Below are 12,318 nucleotides of genomic sequence, written 5' to 3'. Positions count from 1 at the left end.
AGTAAAAAGTACTGGACTGCACATTGAAAAGCTCTTTTTTTACATCGGTGGCTACATTCCTAAGTCAAATTGGCAGCGATTTCTAAAATCTCTCTGGTTCGGAAACATCACGAAAATTGAAGAAACATAAAGAAAGTTATTATAGAGCCTTTAAAGGGTTAATTAATTAAATGGAAACTCCACCAGCTTAAATACGCACCAAATATGAAATAAAAGCCCAAAGCAGTGTGTAAGATAGTCCATAGCAATGTGCAAGAGTCGAGGACCGCCAAAAACTATTTGCTGTTTGGCTTGTGTGATCACGTGACCAGGTTGCTATACACAGTGGTATTCACAATAACAATGAACCGCAAAACGCAGAACTACTTTTATAGTCCGGTTAAATATTTCTTTTTATTTTCATATGTCCTGTTATATAATTGTCTATAACTTCCAGAAATACTTTCATAATGTATGTCTTTATCATATATGATAAGTGAAATTAGAATAAATTCTGAAATAATTATGACGAACCGGAAATGAGCTAGAAGGCAGGCGGAGGATTACATGTTCCCAGAGGAATTCGTGAAGGTAATTACTGAGGAAAAGTCTATGAATTTTCAATTTAATGCTCTTGAATTGTTCCAATAATATTTCTTGACATGTAGTATAAAGACTAAAAAGACATACCCGATCAGTATGTAGGACACTGACCAAGTTTTTTACGGGGATATGCGTTGTTAAAATCGTTTGACATTTCACTATCAAAATATTTATTTTGCTAGGCTGTGTGCAGAGGAGAACGCAAGACGAGACGAAAATCGAAGACTTGCGGGACAGTCGTATTTGTATTTTACTTCACGAACAAGGATGTCATTACATAGTTTAGACCCCCACTGATCTCACTGTGTCTACAAAGGTACTCAGCTGTGGCACATATCACCAAACTTTACCACTCGGGCCAGTACCTGGTAGCCATATTGAACCATATAAACTCTGAACATGACTATGGATAAATACGAAAAAATTGGAAAAATAGGAGAAGGTTCCTATGGAGTGGTGTTCAAATGTAGGAACAAAGAAACAGGACAACTAGTTGCCATCAAGAAATTTGTAGAATCTGAAGACGATCCTTTGATTAAAAAGATAGCAATGAGAGAGATCAGAATGTTAAAGGTGGGTTACCCTTTTTAACTGGCAACATAGAAACAATTACCAATCCTGTAATCGTTTTTCAATGCAGTTTCTTGTAATTAATAACTAAATATAGATTAAGTCATACAGAAGGTAGACCAGTCCGATATGTTAAAATGTAATTGCTTTGTAGCAAAAGAAGCCAAGTACACCATGCACTTTGACTGTATGAATAATCAACCTAAAGCACAACACACACACACATGAAAGACTAGTCCGAATCACCAGCCTCTAGCTCTCAAATGTATCATTGTATGTTTCACTATAGTTATGGGGGATTAAACAAAAATTTTAAAACAAATAATACACATGATGCTTCTGTTAAGATATTTCTGTCTCATTATTGATGCAGTATTATGAATGATTAAAAATATCCAAGCTTCTAAATTGTATAGGCATCAGTTATCACACTAAAAAAAATACATGTAGATTGCAAATGTTGCCCATTTTTTAATTTGATTTAAGTTTTGATAAGAGTGGAGATAAAACATAGGCAAATTTGTTAGTACATGTAGCAATGAGTATGGTTAGTTCTCCCATGGTCAGCTTGGCAAGTTTGTGAATACACATTGTTCTATACCCTGTTCTATTAATCGTTATTTGTTTTGAAATATAGGATCTAAAAAAATGATCATATTTTAATTAAATGCTGGAAATACTGGCTTTTTAACACTGTCCTGTATTTTATGATCAATATGTCATTTGAAAGAAAGCAGTATTTTTGAAAAACCATCTTTATTGCAGTTTTGTGTTTATACATTATTGATATATGTTGAAAATGTCTCACTTACATAAAAAGTCTTCTAAATTATATTAAGTATATTTGTGTGGCAAAAATGTGTTAAGTAAAAGGGCCTTGGCCTTTGTCCTATGTTCACCTTTATATATTCTACTCATGTCATTGGCAAATTTAGAAAGAAATACCAGGTAAAATAGCTTTGAAAACTGACATCTAGACTTGGGAGGCTGCATAAATAGAAAAAAGAAAAAAAAAAACAAAACAAAAAAAAAAAAAAAACACCATATCAGGAGATCTGTAGTTTAATGTATTTAAAATGGATTTGGAACTAATTATTCACAAAATTGAGTTGAAAACACCTAACTTCTACAAGTAATACATGGACAGCTGTTGGAAACATATACCTCTTCATTTCAAGTATTAGTTCTATTACCCTAATATGATATATAAACCAGTTACTGTTATGAAATGAAAACAGTGTCACTATGGGGTTACTTGAAATCATCTATGTACTTAACATTGAATGTTATGGATTGTATAGAATGCTGTAAACATTTTAATCTAACATTAGCTCTCTAAACAGTTATTCAGACTCTAGTACCATTAGTGTCCACCCCCAGCTCTCTTCTGAAATCAATAAACTTATCATAACACCAGTGTTTGGATGTTTGGAAAGTGCTTTAATCCCAATAATTAATTTTATCAAGCCAAGCCATATTGTCTTTGGTCATATGTAATAGCTCACATGTGGTGACTGATAAGTATTGTTACCTACTATCAGGTTTCTAGTGTCAAAAGTTTTAATATGCATTAATGCCATTATTTCTGTTTTTGGATTGGAATATTTTTTTCATTGTATTTAATGTACTTGTATTTATTCTTTGTTTGTTTTTCATATTTAAATTAGAAAATTTGGTTTTAAGTGTATTTTGTCAGCTTTTGATGCAAGGTTTCAAAGGAAAAATAATCAAATGTAATTGCTTCCATTGTGATATCAAACTGATCCTCATTGGGATATATTTGTAAAAATGAATACACTCACGGGAGTTAAGCACTGCTTACCAAACTAGGTTACAAGTTCTATCAATTATTCATTGTTGAATCTAAAATAGAAGCCGCCTTTGATGATGAAGTATGCATTATTGTATAGGGTAGTTAATCCAGGAAATGAAGTGGGTATGATGAAGTACCTGTAGATAGGTTGCTCAGCAACCTTATAAATATTTGCTTTGCCTAGATCAAGCTTGGCAAGGAATAATAGCATAAAAGGATAATTTCCTGAAATCAATAGATAATAAATTGTCTGACATTTAGTTTTTTAGCAACATCTGCTGTTGTGATAAATAAAAGATACAGGGGCCATTCAGAATGAGAAGATCCGAGTGCTAACTGGTCCAAGGCCTAAATATGGCAGACCTACATGAAAGGAAGACCATTTAATCCTGTAATGGTCTCCCCGCCTCTTTCACGCCTCCCCATGCATCGTCCCTGCAGGGGCACAGTAATTAAATCTCGGCTCAATTCGACCAGTCAAGGGACGATGTGTGGGGAGGCATGTGAGAAGCGGAGTCCTTGTTAGTTAATTGCTCTAATTTTATGATGATGTAGGGATTGTTTTTATGGTGCAATTGAAGAAAAACATTAATTATATCCATATTTTCTTCTGGACTTTGTGACTGATGTATAGCACAGAATGCTAATGGTTTTTGGTACCTTTTTTTCTCATTCCAGCAATTAAAACACCCAAACTTAGTCAACCTTTCAGAAGTATTCAAAAGGAAGAAGAGGTTGCATTTGGTGTTTGAATATGTGGATCACACGGTGCTAAATGAATTAGACAGGAATCCCAAAGGGTAAAGAAGATTTTTTAGCAGCCATTTATTTTCATTGATTTACATGATTTACTTGCTGTAAAGAAAAATATTACCGTAGTATCGGTGACAGTTATGACGTAGCACTTACGAATGTTTATACATTTACATTTTAAGTTCAAGTTTAAGATTTTATCAGCACATTTTGATGTTAGTTTTCATTATTTTTCCAGGGTGCCTGAGCCACTGACGAAAAAAATTATACATCAGACCCTCCTTGCTGTCAACTTTTGCCATGCACACAATGTAAGTAAAGTGGATCTTCTTGGTATGGGCAATGCTCTTGCCACACATCACAAAGCTTCCTCATTTGGCCTGATTACGATTGATATTTCTAACATTACATTAGTGACCCATTGGAATATCGAACTTTGCTGTGCCTATTGGATCTTTTGTTGTAGAGAGCACATAACAAAACATGCAGCTAACAATCATTTTTATTGATTGTGCCATAATTGTTTCTTATTAAAGTCATGTTAAGTTGCCTGGGGTGAAGTGAGAATCAATGAAGGGGCAATGTAATGTTGTGAGGGGTGAGTTGCCATCACTGTGGCCTACTCTTAAAATCCAATTAAACATTGTTTCAGCTGTCATTTATGTTGGTGTTACTAAGGGGGGAACAGACACAAATGACACCTGACACTTGTGCCAGTAACAACACAATGGAAACCAAAACATTTATGTTAAGTCTTGCATTATTGGGAAAGTTCTATATTTTTATTGGTACAGAGAGTCATGTTTATTCAAAACAGTTAGGTTGAAATTTTTGTCAATTAGTGCCATGGGTGGAAAATGGTTTCAATTTCTCTTCTGTTCCTATGTGGTACTATGCCACTATTATTCTTGTGACCGGAGTCTGAAAAATAAGTTGCCTTATTCTGAGACTTTCAAAACTCTTAGCTGGTGTTCCATTTTCTTTTTGAATTATTAGCATTTGAAATGTTTTGGGTCAGCTATCCTTTATAAAATTTGTAGGACTTTAAATTAATATTTTCTTTGTAACATTTGTTGATCTGCTTTTATCAAGCCTTTTTGTATCTTTATGTTGATTTTCAATGGGTTTTACAAGTATTTCAACTGTTGACATTGCTAGAATGCCTGTTTTTATATATTATGTAATCATGAAACTAAGGAAGCACTTCACTACATAAACCAAGTAAAATATGGATCCCCACTTTATTAAATATGATGCCAAATATTTTGATGTACATCTTGTAAAGGAAATTTCCAGTCTCCTTTTTCTTTATTATTTCAACCGTAACATGATATTCATAGTTTATACTGCTTGTTATAATTTGTTGGGTTTTATTCCAGTGTATACACAGAGATGTGAAGCCAGAAAACATTCTAATCACCAAGCAAGGGGTTGTAAAGCTGTGTGACTTTGGGTTTGCTAGGCTACTCAGTAAGTACTTTATCTTTCTATAGTAACTTATCTTATAGCAGGCTTGGGGCATGATAAAACATGCTACTTTCAAACAAACTGCTTTGCCAATCTGTCACTGGGCAAAATTTAATTGAATTTTCTCTGGAGATTTTCTTAATTTATTTGTTTCACATTATTTTTGTTTATATACTTAAAAGGTTATTTGATGTTATCATAAAGGTAGAAACTGCTTTGCAGTTGTAGCAATACATGTTTCTCACAAAGGCTGTTTTTATTATTCAGTCATGAGGGTTTTAGTTTTGTTTTCAGTAATTTTAATACCTTTGTAAGCTGTTGTCAGGCCTAACCTTCATTCTATGTTATATGAGTGCTTGTCTTTGTTGTATCTCTTCTGTTGAGTTAATTTCATGTTTTCTGCTCTTTGGAAATGATAGATGTTTTTTGATTCAGCAGGACCTGGAGATGAGTACACAGACTATGTAGCCACACGCTGGTACAGAGCTCCAGAACTGTTGGTGGGGGACACTGCATATGGACCTCCAGTGGACGTTTGGGCAATTGGTTGTGTGTTTGCTGAGTTGATCACTGGGCAAGCACTCTGGCCAGGGCGTTCTGATGTGGATCAGTTATATCTTATCAGGAAAACATTAGGTAACTGTCTCATAGGATGCCAAACAATAAGTATGACTGCTCTGACTTAATGGTGTTGGTTTAACTCTTATAGACTGTTATGAGTATTTGAATTTTTTTAATGCAATATCCTTCTTAGAGTCCTGCACTGAAGATGTTTTAGAGTGCATTCCCATAGATTTTAGATTGATCTATCCCGTGGGGAGTCTCACTAGATTGTTGTCAGCCTGACCAGCTTAATGTCTGTCCCCCCTACTAAAAGCTGTAAGGGGGTAATTAACTTTTGTGCGAGCTCGGCTCTTGGAACCTGAGAGCAATTTAGCATGAACCCCCAAGGAGTTAGGTCGATTCAGATAGATCGATCTAAATCTATGGGAAATCAGTCTTCCAGTGAATACTAATGATAAACCCAGCCAAATCTCGTACTCCTAATAATGTTTGCTATGCTGTGCCATATGTATGATTACCAAAAGATTATGGAATTGCACTCTTGATTGTGTTCAGATCCTGTTTCTCTCTACACACTAAAGAGGTTTATCTATTAAACTGGGAGATTGAGTGAGTTGAATTACTGTGGACCGAGATTATTTCTGTGTATACACTTGTGGAAATACAATGTGGGTTGCATTTCCTGTGCCAGTGTATAATGGAACTCTAACATAGAATGCAAATTTACTCAGAGACCTTTGATGTTAAAAACAGTATTATGGAATAATGTGATTGTGAAGATATGCCCTTATTTCGTGAATATGACTCCTTTAGTATAGAAAAATAACAAAACTGGTGTTATTAGACTATAATAGGTGATATGCTTGCCAAACGTAATGCATAAATCTGTCATCTGATGCCCGTAATCTTCAGACAGCACGTAGTGGTGTATTGATGCTTTCAAACATGCAGGTATGGTTGTATAAGATATATTAAATTGACAGAAGAAGTCTTTAATGAAAAGAAGGACACATAGGACCTGTCAACAGTTTTGATAAATGGGGGAATGTGATAGTTCACTGGGCCCTAAGCAAACTGACTTATTGAAGGGCATCAGAGCACATGCTTATCTAAATTTTGTTTACCCAAGATTTAATACTTAGATCTTGGATTTTTCTCTGAATGAATTGATCCTATTTGGCAGATTAACCAATAAGGGCGAAAAGGAGTACCATAGAAACGCACTCTGTATTGAAAATACACAAGTAATAATAGTCTCTTAATCTATTTTTAGTGGTGCACGTCACAAGCATTATTTGTAAGCTGTGACCTGACATGTCACATGCAAACATACTCTGTACGAAGCAATGCATGTTGCATCACACCCAAACACACTCAGCATAGAAGCTTAGCAAGTTGTAATAATAATAATGTCTTGACTTATTTTAATGGCACACGTCACACACACATTGGATCACTTGCTGGACTGGTGGAAAAATTATAACCCAATGAAGTTTCCTTCAAGAACCTTTTAATACTTTTATGATGTGTTGTAGTTCTTATATATTGAAATCTTTCTGGGAGTCTGCTTCAAGGCACATGCAATGTCGATTGTTATACTTTCTTACAATTAAAGTCCCTGGCCGAGGTTTGTGCTCTCTGATTGTGTTTCTCGTTTTTACTTGTGTCATAGATATAGAATAAACACTGAACCCCTGAAAACCATTCTGTTGCCTTCAAATATATATATTCATTGATATTTTATTTATCTTATTTATTGATATTTATTGATATCTCCAATGCTTGGACCTGTTTAAATGGTAACATCAGTATCATTGTGCATCATAAAAGACAAAAAAATTTAATTTGATTGCTTCTCTTGGCACTTGAATTCAAAATTTATATTTTAGTTTTTTTTTTTTAAATTCTAGGTGACCTTCTTCCAAGACATGTGGACATATTTTCAAACAATCAGTTTTTTAAAGGGTTAACTATTCCAGTGCCAGACAGATTGGTAAGTGATATATTTTTCTTTAAAAAAAAATCATACCTTACATAAGGAAATTTGTTGGAAATTCGTGATTTTTAGTCTGATAGTTTCAAGATTGTGGCCCTGAATGCACCGAAAACATGTTAAGAATGCATATACCTTATGTAGCTTGTGGTCTGAGCGACACTTCTGCATTAACTTTAGCCCAACTTCCCAGTAAGGAAAGGGTTTTTATCATTTAGAGGGGAAGGTTTTTAGCAGAAATAAATTTCCATCTGTGTTGAACATGTTGTTATGTGGTTCCACGTCTCTATTGTTGGCAGCTTGGTTCTTGATTCTTACCTTCTTTGCTAAGTTCACTCCATTGAACTTAAAAGCATGGAGTGTGCCCTGTAGGTAGAATAACAAAGGCCTTTTGTTACCCCAAATGCAGGTCATCTGTAAACCAGTTCATTCAGAGCTAAGCTATTTATTATTATTATTATTAATAAAATCCCTATGGGCAATTCAATGAAGGGTCATTGAAATTTTTGAACGCACAGGGCAGGGATGTTAATTATTGAGCATATTATTGTAAAGTACATTGAATTTTAAGTGTTAGAAAAATAAATCTTAAGGACAAAGTTGGAGAAGGTTCAATTTGGAAATCAACAGTGTTTATGAGTAAAGGGAAGTTTTGGTGGGCAATTAAGGTGTATTTGGTTTAAATAAGGATACATTATTTCTTACACTTTTCTGTCTCACAAGATTACTTACAGGGAACACATACCTTCACCAATCAGATCATATAAATAACAGATGGGTTTTGATAATCATTAATGAAAGAATGACTGATATATGAATTGAAAATGAACTTCCAAAGTTGAAAGCACTTAATCGTGTTGGTGGCACAAATCCTGGTGGCAGTATTGCTGCTTTGATCCTCTAGTCTTTACTTGTGTAACAAGTATACATTCATTTAGTATACTGATGAATATTGCCATCCTAATGCTTATATGTGTAGTTACAGTAATAAAATGACACAAAACATACTTCAAAGTACTAGCTGTGCAAAAGAAGGATTTCTTATATTTGTGGTTTACATTTCAGGAGCCTCTCGAGGAAAAATTTCCAAATATAAGCTCTAAGGCAATGGATTTCATGCAAGTAAGTATTTTGTAAGGCCACTGATAGTCCATAAGGTCTGGCCAGAAAATATGTTTAGATATATGAACATGCTATACCATTTTTGTGTGTGAAATATTCAGAGTATTTTATATATATAATATTCCCAGGCATCATTTTTAAGAATTTAACAATTATTTTATGATTTTTTTTTTCTTAGCAATGCTTTGCAATGGATCCATCTCAACGTTCAACTTGTGAAGAATTGCTAAGTCATGCCTATTTGGACGATTATCTTGGTGATAGGAACACAAATGAAGAGAACCACAAGCGACGCAAGCAGCAGGAAAGGAAGGACCAGAAGTCAAGGGCAGGGGTAGGGCTTTACAAAGTACCAGTCTTCATGACTTACGATGCTGGGGTGGGTTAATTTTCATTATCTGTATGGTTAGCAGTTAGGTAGGTAGAGTATGCAATGTCTATGACAGTTGACGGTGATCACAACTGGGGGTACATCTGTTGCCTGGTCTGGCTGACTAGATACAATTTCATCATGCAGTCACCCTGGAGATGTGCCGGACTGAATACAATTTGTCTAACAATGGCAGATTGTATTAAGATGTTCTGGCATGATAAAAATACAGTCCATTGGGTTGTGATACCTCACTGTGTCAGCTTGGCATGATTATTCTTGCCACTGTCTCCCATCTTTGCAGTCTGTACTCGCTGCCCCATTTCAACTCTAAAATTACTGTCTCCCCTCGTTTCTATCTTTCCATCTTTTCCATCTCGTCCATCTCTATTCACTTTCAAAAACTCTTTTTCTCTGGCTTATAGCTTGTTGAAATTTGGGTCTAGATGTGGGGTTAGTGGGAAGCATGATACCTGTAGCTACATCCTGAATGCTTTATGTCAGGAATAGACAAATGTCCAGTTAGATGTGGCGCTAGTTAGGTGAATATGGTAAGGTATAAGTTGAAGTAATTGTAATTTCCTTGGTAGATTTACTTGTAGGCTAGTGGAAGTTATTTTTGAAGTTTACTTTCAGTAAAAGAGTAGAATGTCCCCAAACAAAATATTTTTAAAGATAATCTTTTGAATGTTTTCATGAAACAAATTTGCCAGTATGGAGATTGTTAGACATCATCTAAACTTTTAATTCACTAGTGTTTAAAAGAAAGAAATAATGTACAATAGTATTAAATAATGCTCCAACATTTACCTGTGTATTAAAGACAAGTTGTTATACTATTTTCTCATTTGTTTATTACAGAATAGTAACTCATTACCCCAGTTGACAGGTAACCACCCTGCACCTTCTACCTCACCTGTCCTCAATACCAAGCATGCACACCGTGAGCAAGGGGAGAAGAAGAACAAGTATGGGGGAACGCACCTGCCAACCATATGACTGTTTGGCCAAGGGATTTTTCGTCATGACGGGAGCTTCTACAACATCTAGAGACGAGGGAATCCTGGGGGCCATGTTTTCATTGAACTGGGCGCAATTGAGACCTGCGTGTTGTGTGGTGTGGACTAATAATTACTAATTCTCTTGCCTGCTGCATAGATCACTTGTGCTGTGGCAATCTGTGTTTGGGCACTGACCCTTGGTGGTCGGGAATCACAGCTACTAAAGTGGTTCAATCTTTTTTTTTTCTTTTTAGAATTCTGTAATCAAGTTCTTTGATTGGTTTTTGAGGAATGGTGTAGATATAGTAATTATTAGTGTACAATTTGTCATATCAGTTCAGTTGTTCTTGTGTGTTGAATATGTTAACGAAGCTTCATATCATTTGTAACAGAACTTCGGATTAATTGAATATTTTGACTTAGATAGTTTTTTATGTTATAATTTTATCTTTTTTTCACAAAAGTGTTTATTCTCTTTTTGCATGTATGTGCCCATCTTTTGTCAGATTGCATTCTATTGGTGCCATTGATAATTCTAACAGCCTTATCTTTTAGATAGTAATGGTTGATGTTGTTGACTTAAAAATTTAACACAGATTACTAACTTTTGGTCTATTGCCCCATGTGACCATAAACATGGCCAACACAAGCGTTGGTTGTTTTAAAAAGAAGGTCACATAGAGACCTGTATGTGTAGAAGATGTTTGTAGAGACCTAGTCAGGACAGCCCCAGCAAACTGTTCTTGAAGGATATCCCAGAGTATAGTGAGGCACTAGAAAAGTTTTAAAAATGCATCCTCACTGTGCCCCGTTTCATACTTTATAAGACTTGAACTAAGGAAAGCCTTTGGCAGTTATTCCCTGCCAATGTTTTAAAGTATGAATTGAATAATAATTCATGAATTCCATGATATATACCAGTCAGTTCTGAGGACCAAAGTATCTGATTTATAAAGTGCAATACCACAGTAGCCATCTGAATTGTTAGTGATCATTGTTGCATCTTTGTTAGGACTGCATGTATATTTTTAGCACTTCAATATTGCTATACTTTGCATATATGTGTAAATGAAAAAGTGATTTAAGCACAGTTAACAGGTAAAATCAGCTGAATTTTCATCTGTTTAGAATTGAAAAAAAATTAATTAAACAGATAACTAGTGAATAGTTTGATTACTGCAGAAAGCAAGTCATTAATAGCCAAATATTTAAGTTAAATCACTTAAGTCATTTATTATGTTAATAATTTCTAGTTATTGAAGGATAGTCCTATCTGATTACTGCCAGTATAACAAATCTTAAGGAATTCCTTGCAAGATAATCAAACATCTTTAATTGCATATTAAATAAAGGTTTTTCTTTTTCATCTGGTTAAAAATCCCTGAACATAGTATTTTAACTGTTCCGTCCTTTTATTAATGTTTGCCAATCAATTTCTTACTATATTTTTTCTTAAACCACTGTTAACCAGTTTCCTGTTGCAGTGTTCTGTTTATGTATTAGAAGCTGCACCACAGGTGTATTGATTTATGTATTAATGGAAACTTAATATATAGAAAGATAATAAAGATGTTCTTGTAGAAACAAAGACTTGTTTTGAATATGGAGTGTCTGATCTGCCCATTTATCTAAATAATATCACACCACCTACCTCCTTCCCAGATCTGTATGGTGTACACATATGCTTTTGAATCAAATAGTTAAAGTTTTAGTCATTTTTCTGAATGGTGGAGTTTTATGTGCATAGTTTGACATGGAACTGATGTACTTTACGAAGTGAAGCTTTCAAAAGTTAAAGAAAAACCGACATTGAGATGTTTACAAAAAATTTGTAGCCAATGTTAAATTCTACAGAGATTAGCATTCACCATATATATATATATATATATATATATATGGAAGCACTTGCTCTTCAGTAAACAAAAGAATGCTGGAGAGCCAGCTCCTCAGTAAACAAAACAAGCCAACCTCTCGTCCTTCCCTTAGCTGCAAAAGACTTATTGATACTCATAGCATTTTGAACTGAAATCATACATATCAATGATATTAACCAGAATTTGGACACATCTATGTGAAATAAAAA

At 34.6% G+C, this 12,318-nt stretch overlaps 1 protein-coding gene across 3 annotated transcripts; it reads left to right on the top strand.

Moving 5' to 3' along the window:
* The first annotated feature begins 380 nt into the window (after positions 1-380).
* Positions 381-11,828, top strand: LOC106173637 (cyclin-dependent kinase-like 1). 3 transcript variants are annotated; one of them, XM_013554828.2, is made up of 10 exons: positions 381-570; positions 765-1,155; positions 3,644-3,765; positions 3,957-4,029; positions 5,098-5,188; positions 5,624-5,821; positions 7,660-7,742; positions 8,808-8,864; positions 9,043-9,243; positions 10,096-11,828. In XM_013554828.2, the coding sequence occupies exons 2-10, from the start codon at positions 982-984 to the stop codon at positions 10,231-10,233; spliced, it is 1,137 nt and encodes a 378-aa protein (XP_013410282.1). In that variant the 5' UTR covers positions 381-570; positions 765-981; the 3' UTR covers positions 10,234-11,828. The 3 variants fall into 3 exon arrangements, with proteins under 3 accessions (XP_013410282.1, XP_013410283.1, XP_013410281.1); XM_013554829.2 differs by having other exon boundaries at positions 5,621-5,821; positions 9,043-9,198; XM_013554827.2 differs by having other exon boundaries at positions 5,621-5,821.
* Positions 11,829-12,318: the final 490 nt, after the last annotated feature.

The sequence above is a fragment of the Lingula anatina genome, chromosome 2 (genome assembly GCF_051362555.1).
Source record: "Lingula anatina isolate TDL-2025a chromosome 2, LinAna3.0, whole genome shotgun sequence".
Taxonomy (NCBI): Eukaryota; Metazoa; Brachiopoda; class Lingulata; order Lingulida; family Lingulidae; genus Lingula; species Lingula anatina.
This window is presented reverse-complemented; position numbering and strand designations above follow the sequence as displayed.

What these genes read in the sequence shown, in the direction of transcription:
- LOC106173637 (XM_013554827.2), top strand. Translation starts at nt 982, where the DNA reads ATGACTATGGATAAATACGAAAAAATTGGAAAAATAGGAGAAGGTTCC. An exon ending in ACTTTTGCCATGCACACAAT is followed by an intron (nt 4,030 to 5,097) that starts GTAAGTAAAGTG and finishes GTTTTATTCCAG; the next exon opens with TGTATACACAGAGATGTGAA. An exon ending in TCATGACTTACGATGCTGGG is followed by an intron (nt 9,244 to 10,095) that starts GTGGGTTAATTT and finishes TGTTTATTACAG; the next exon opens with AATAGTAACTCATTACCCCA.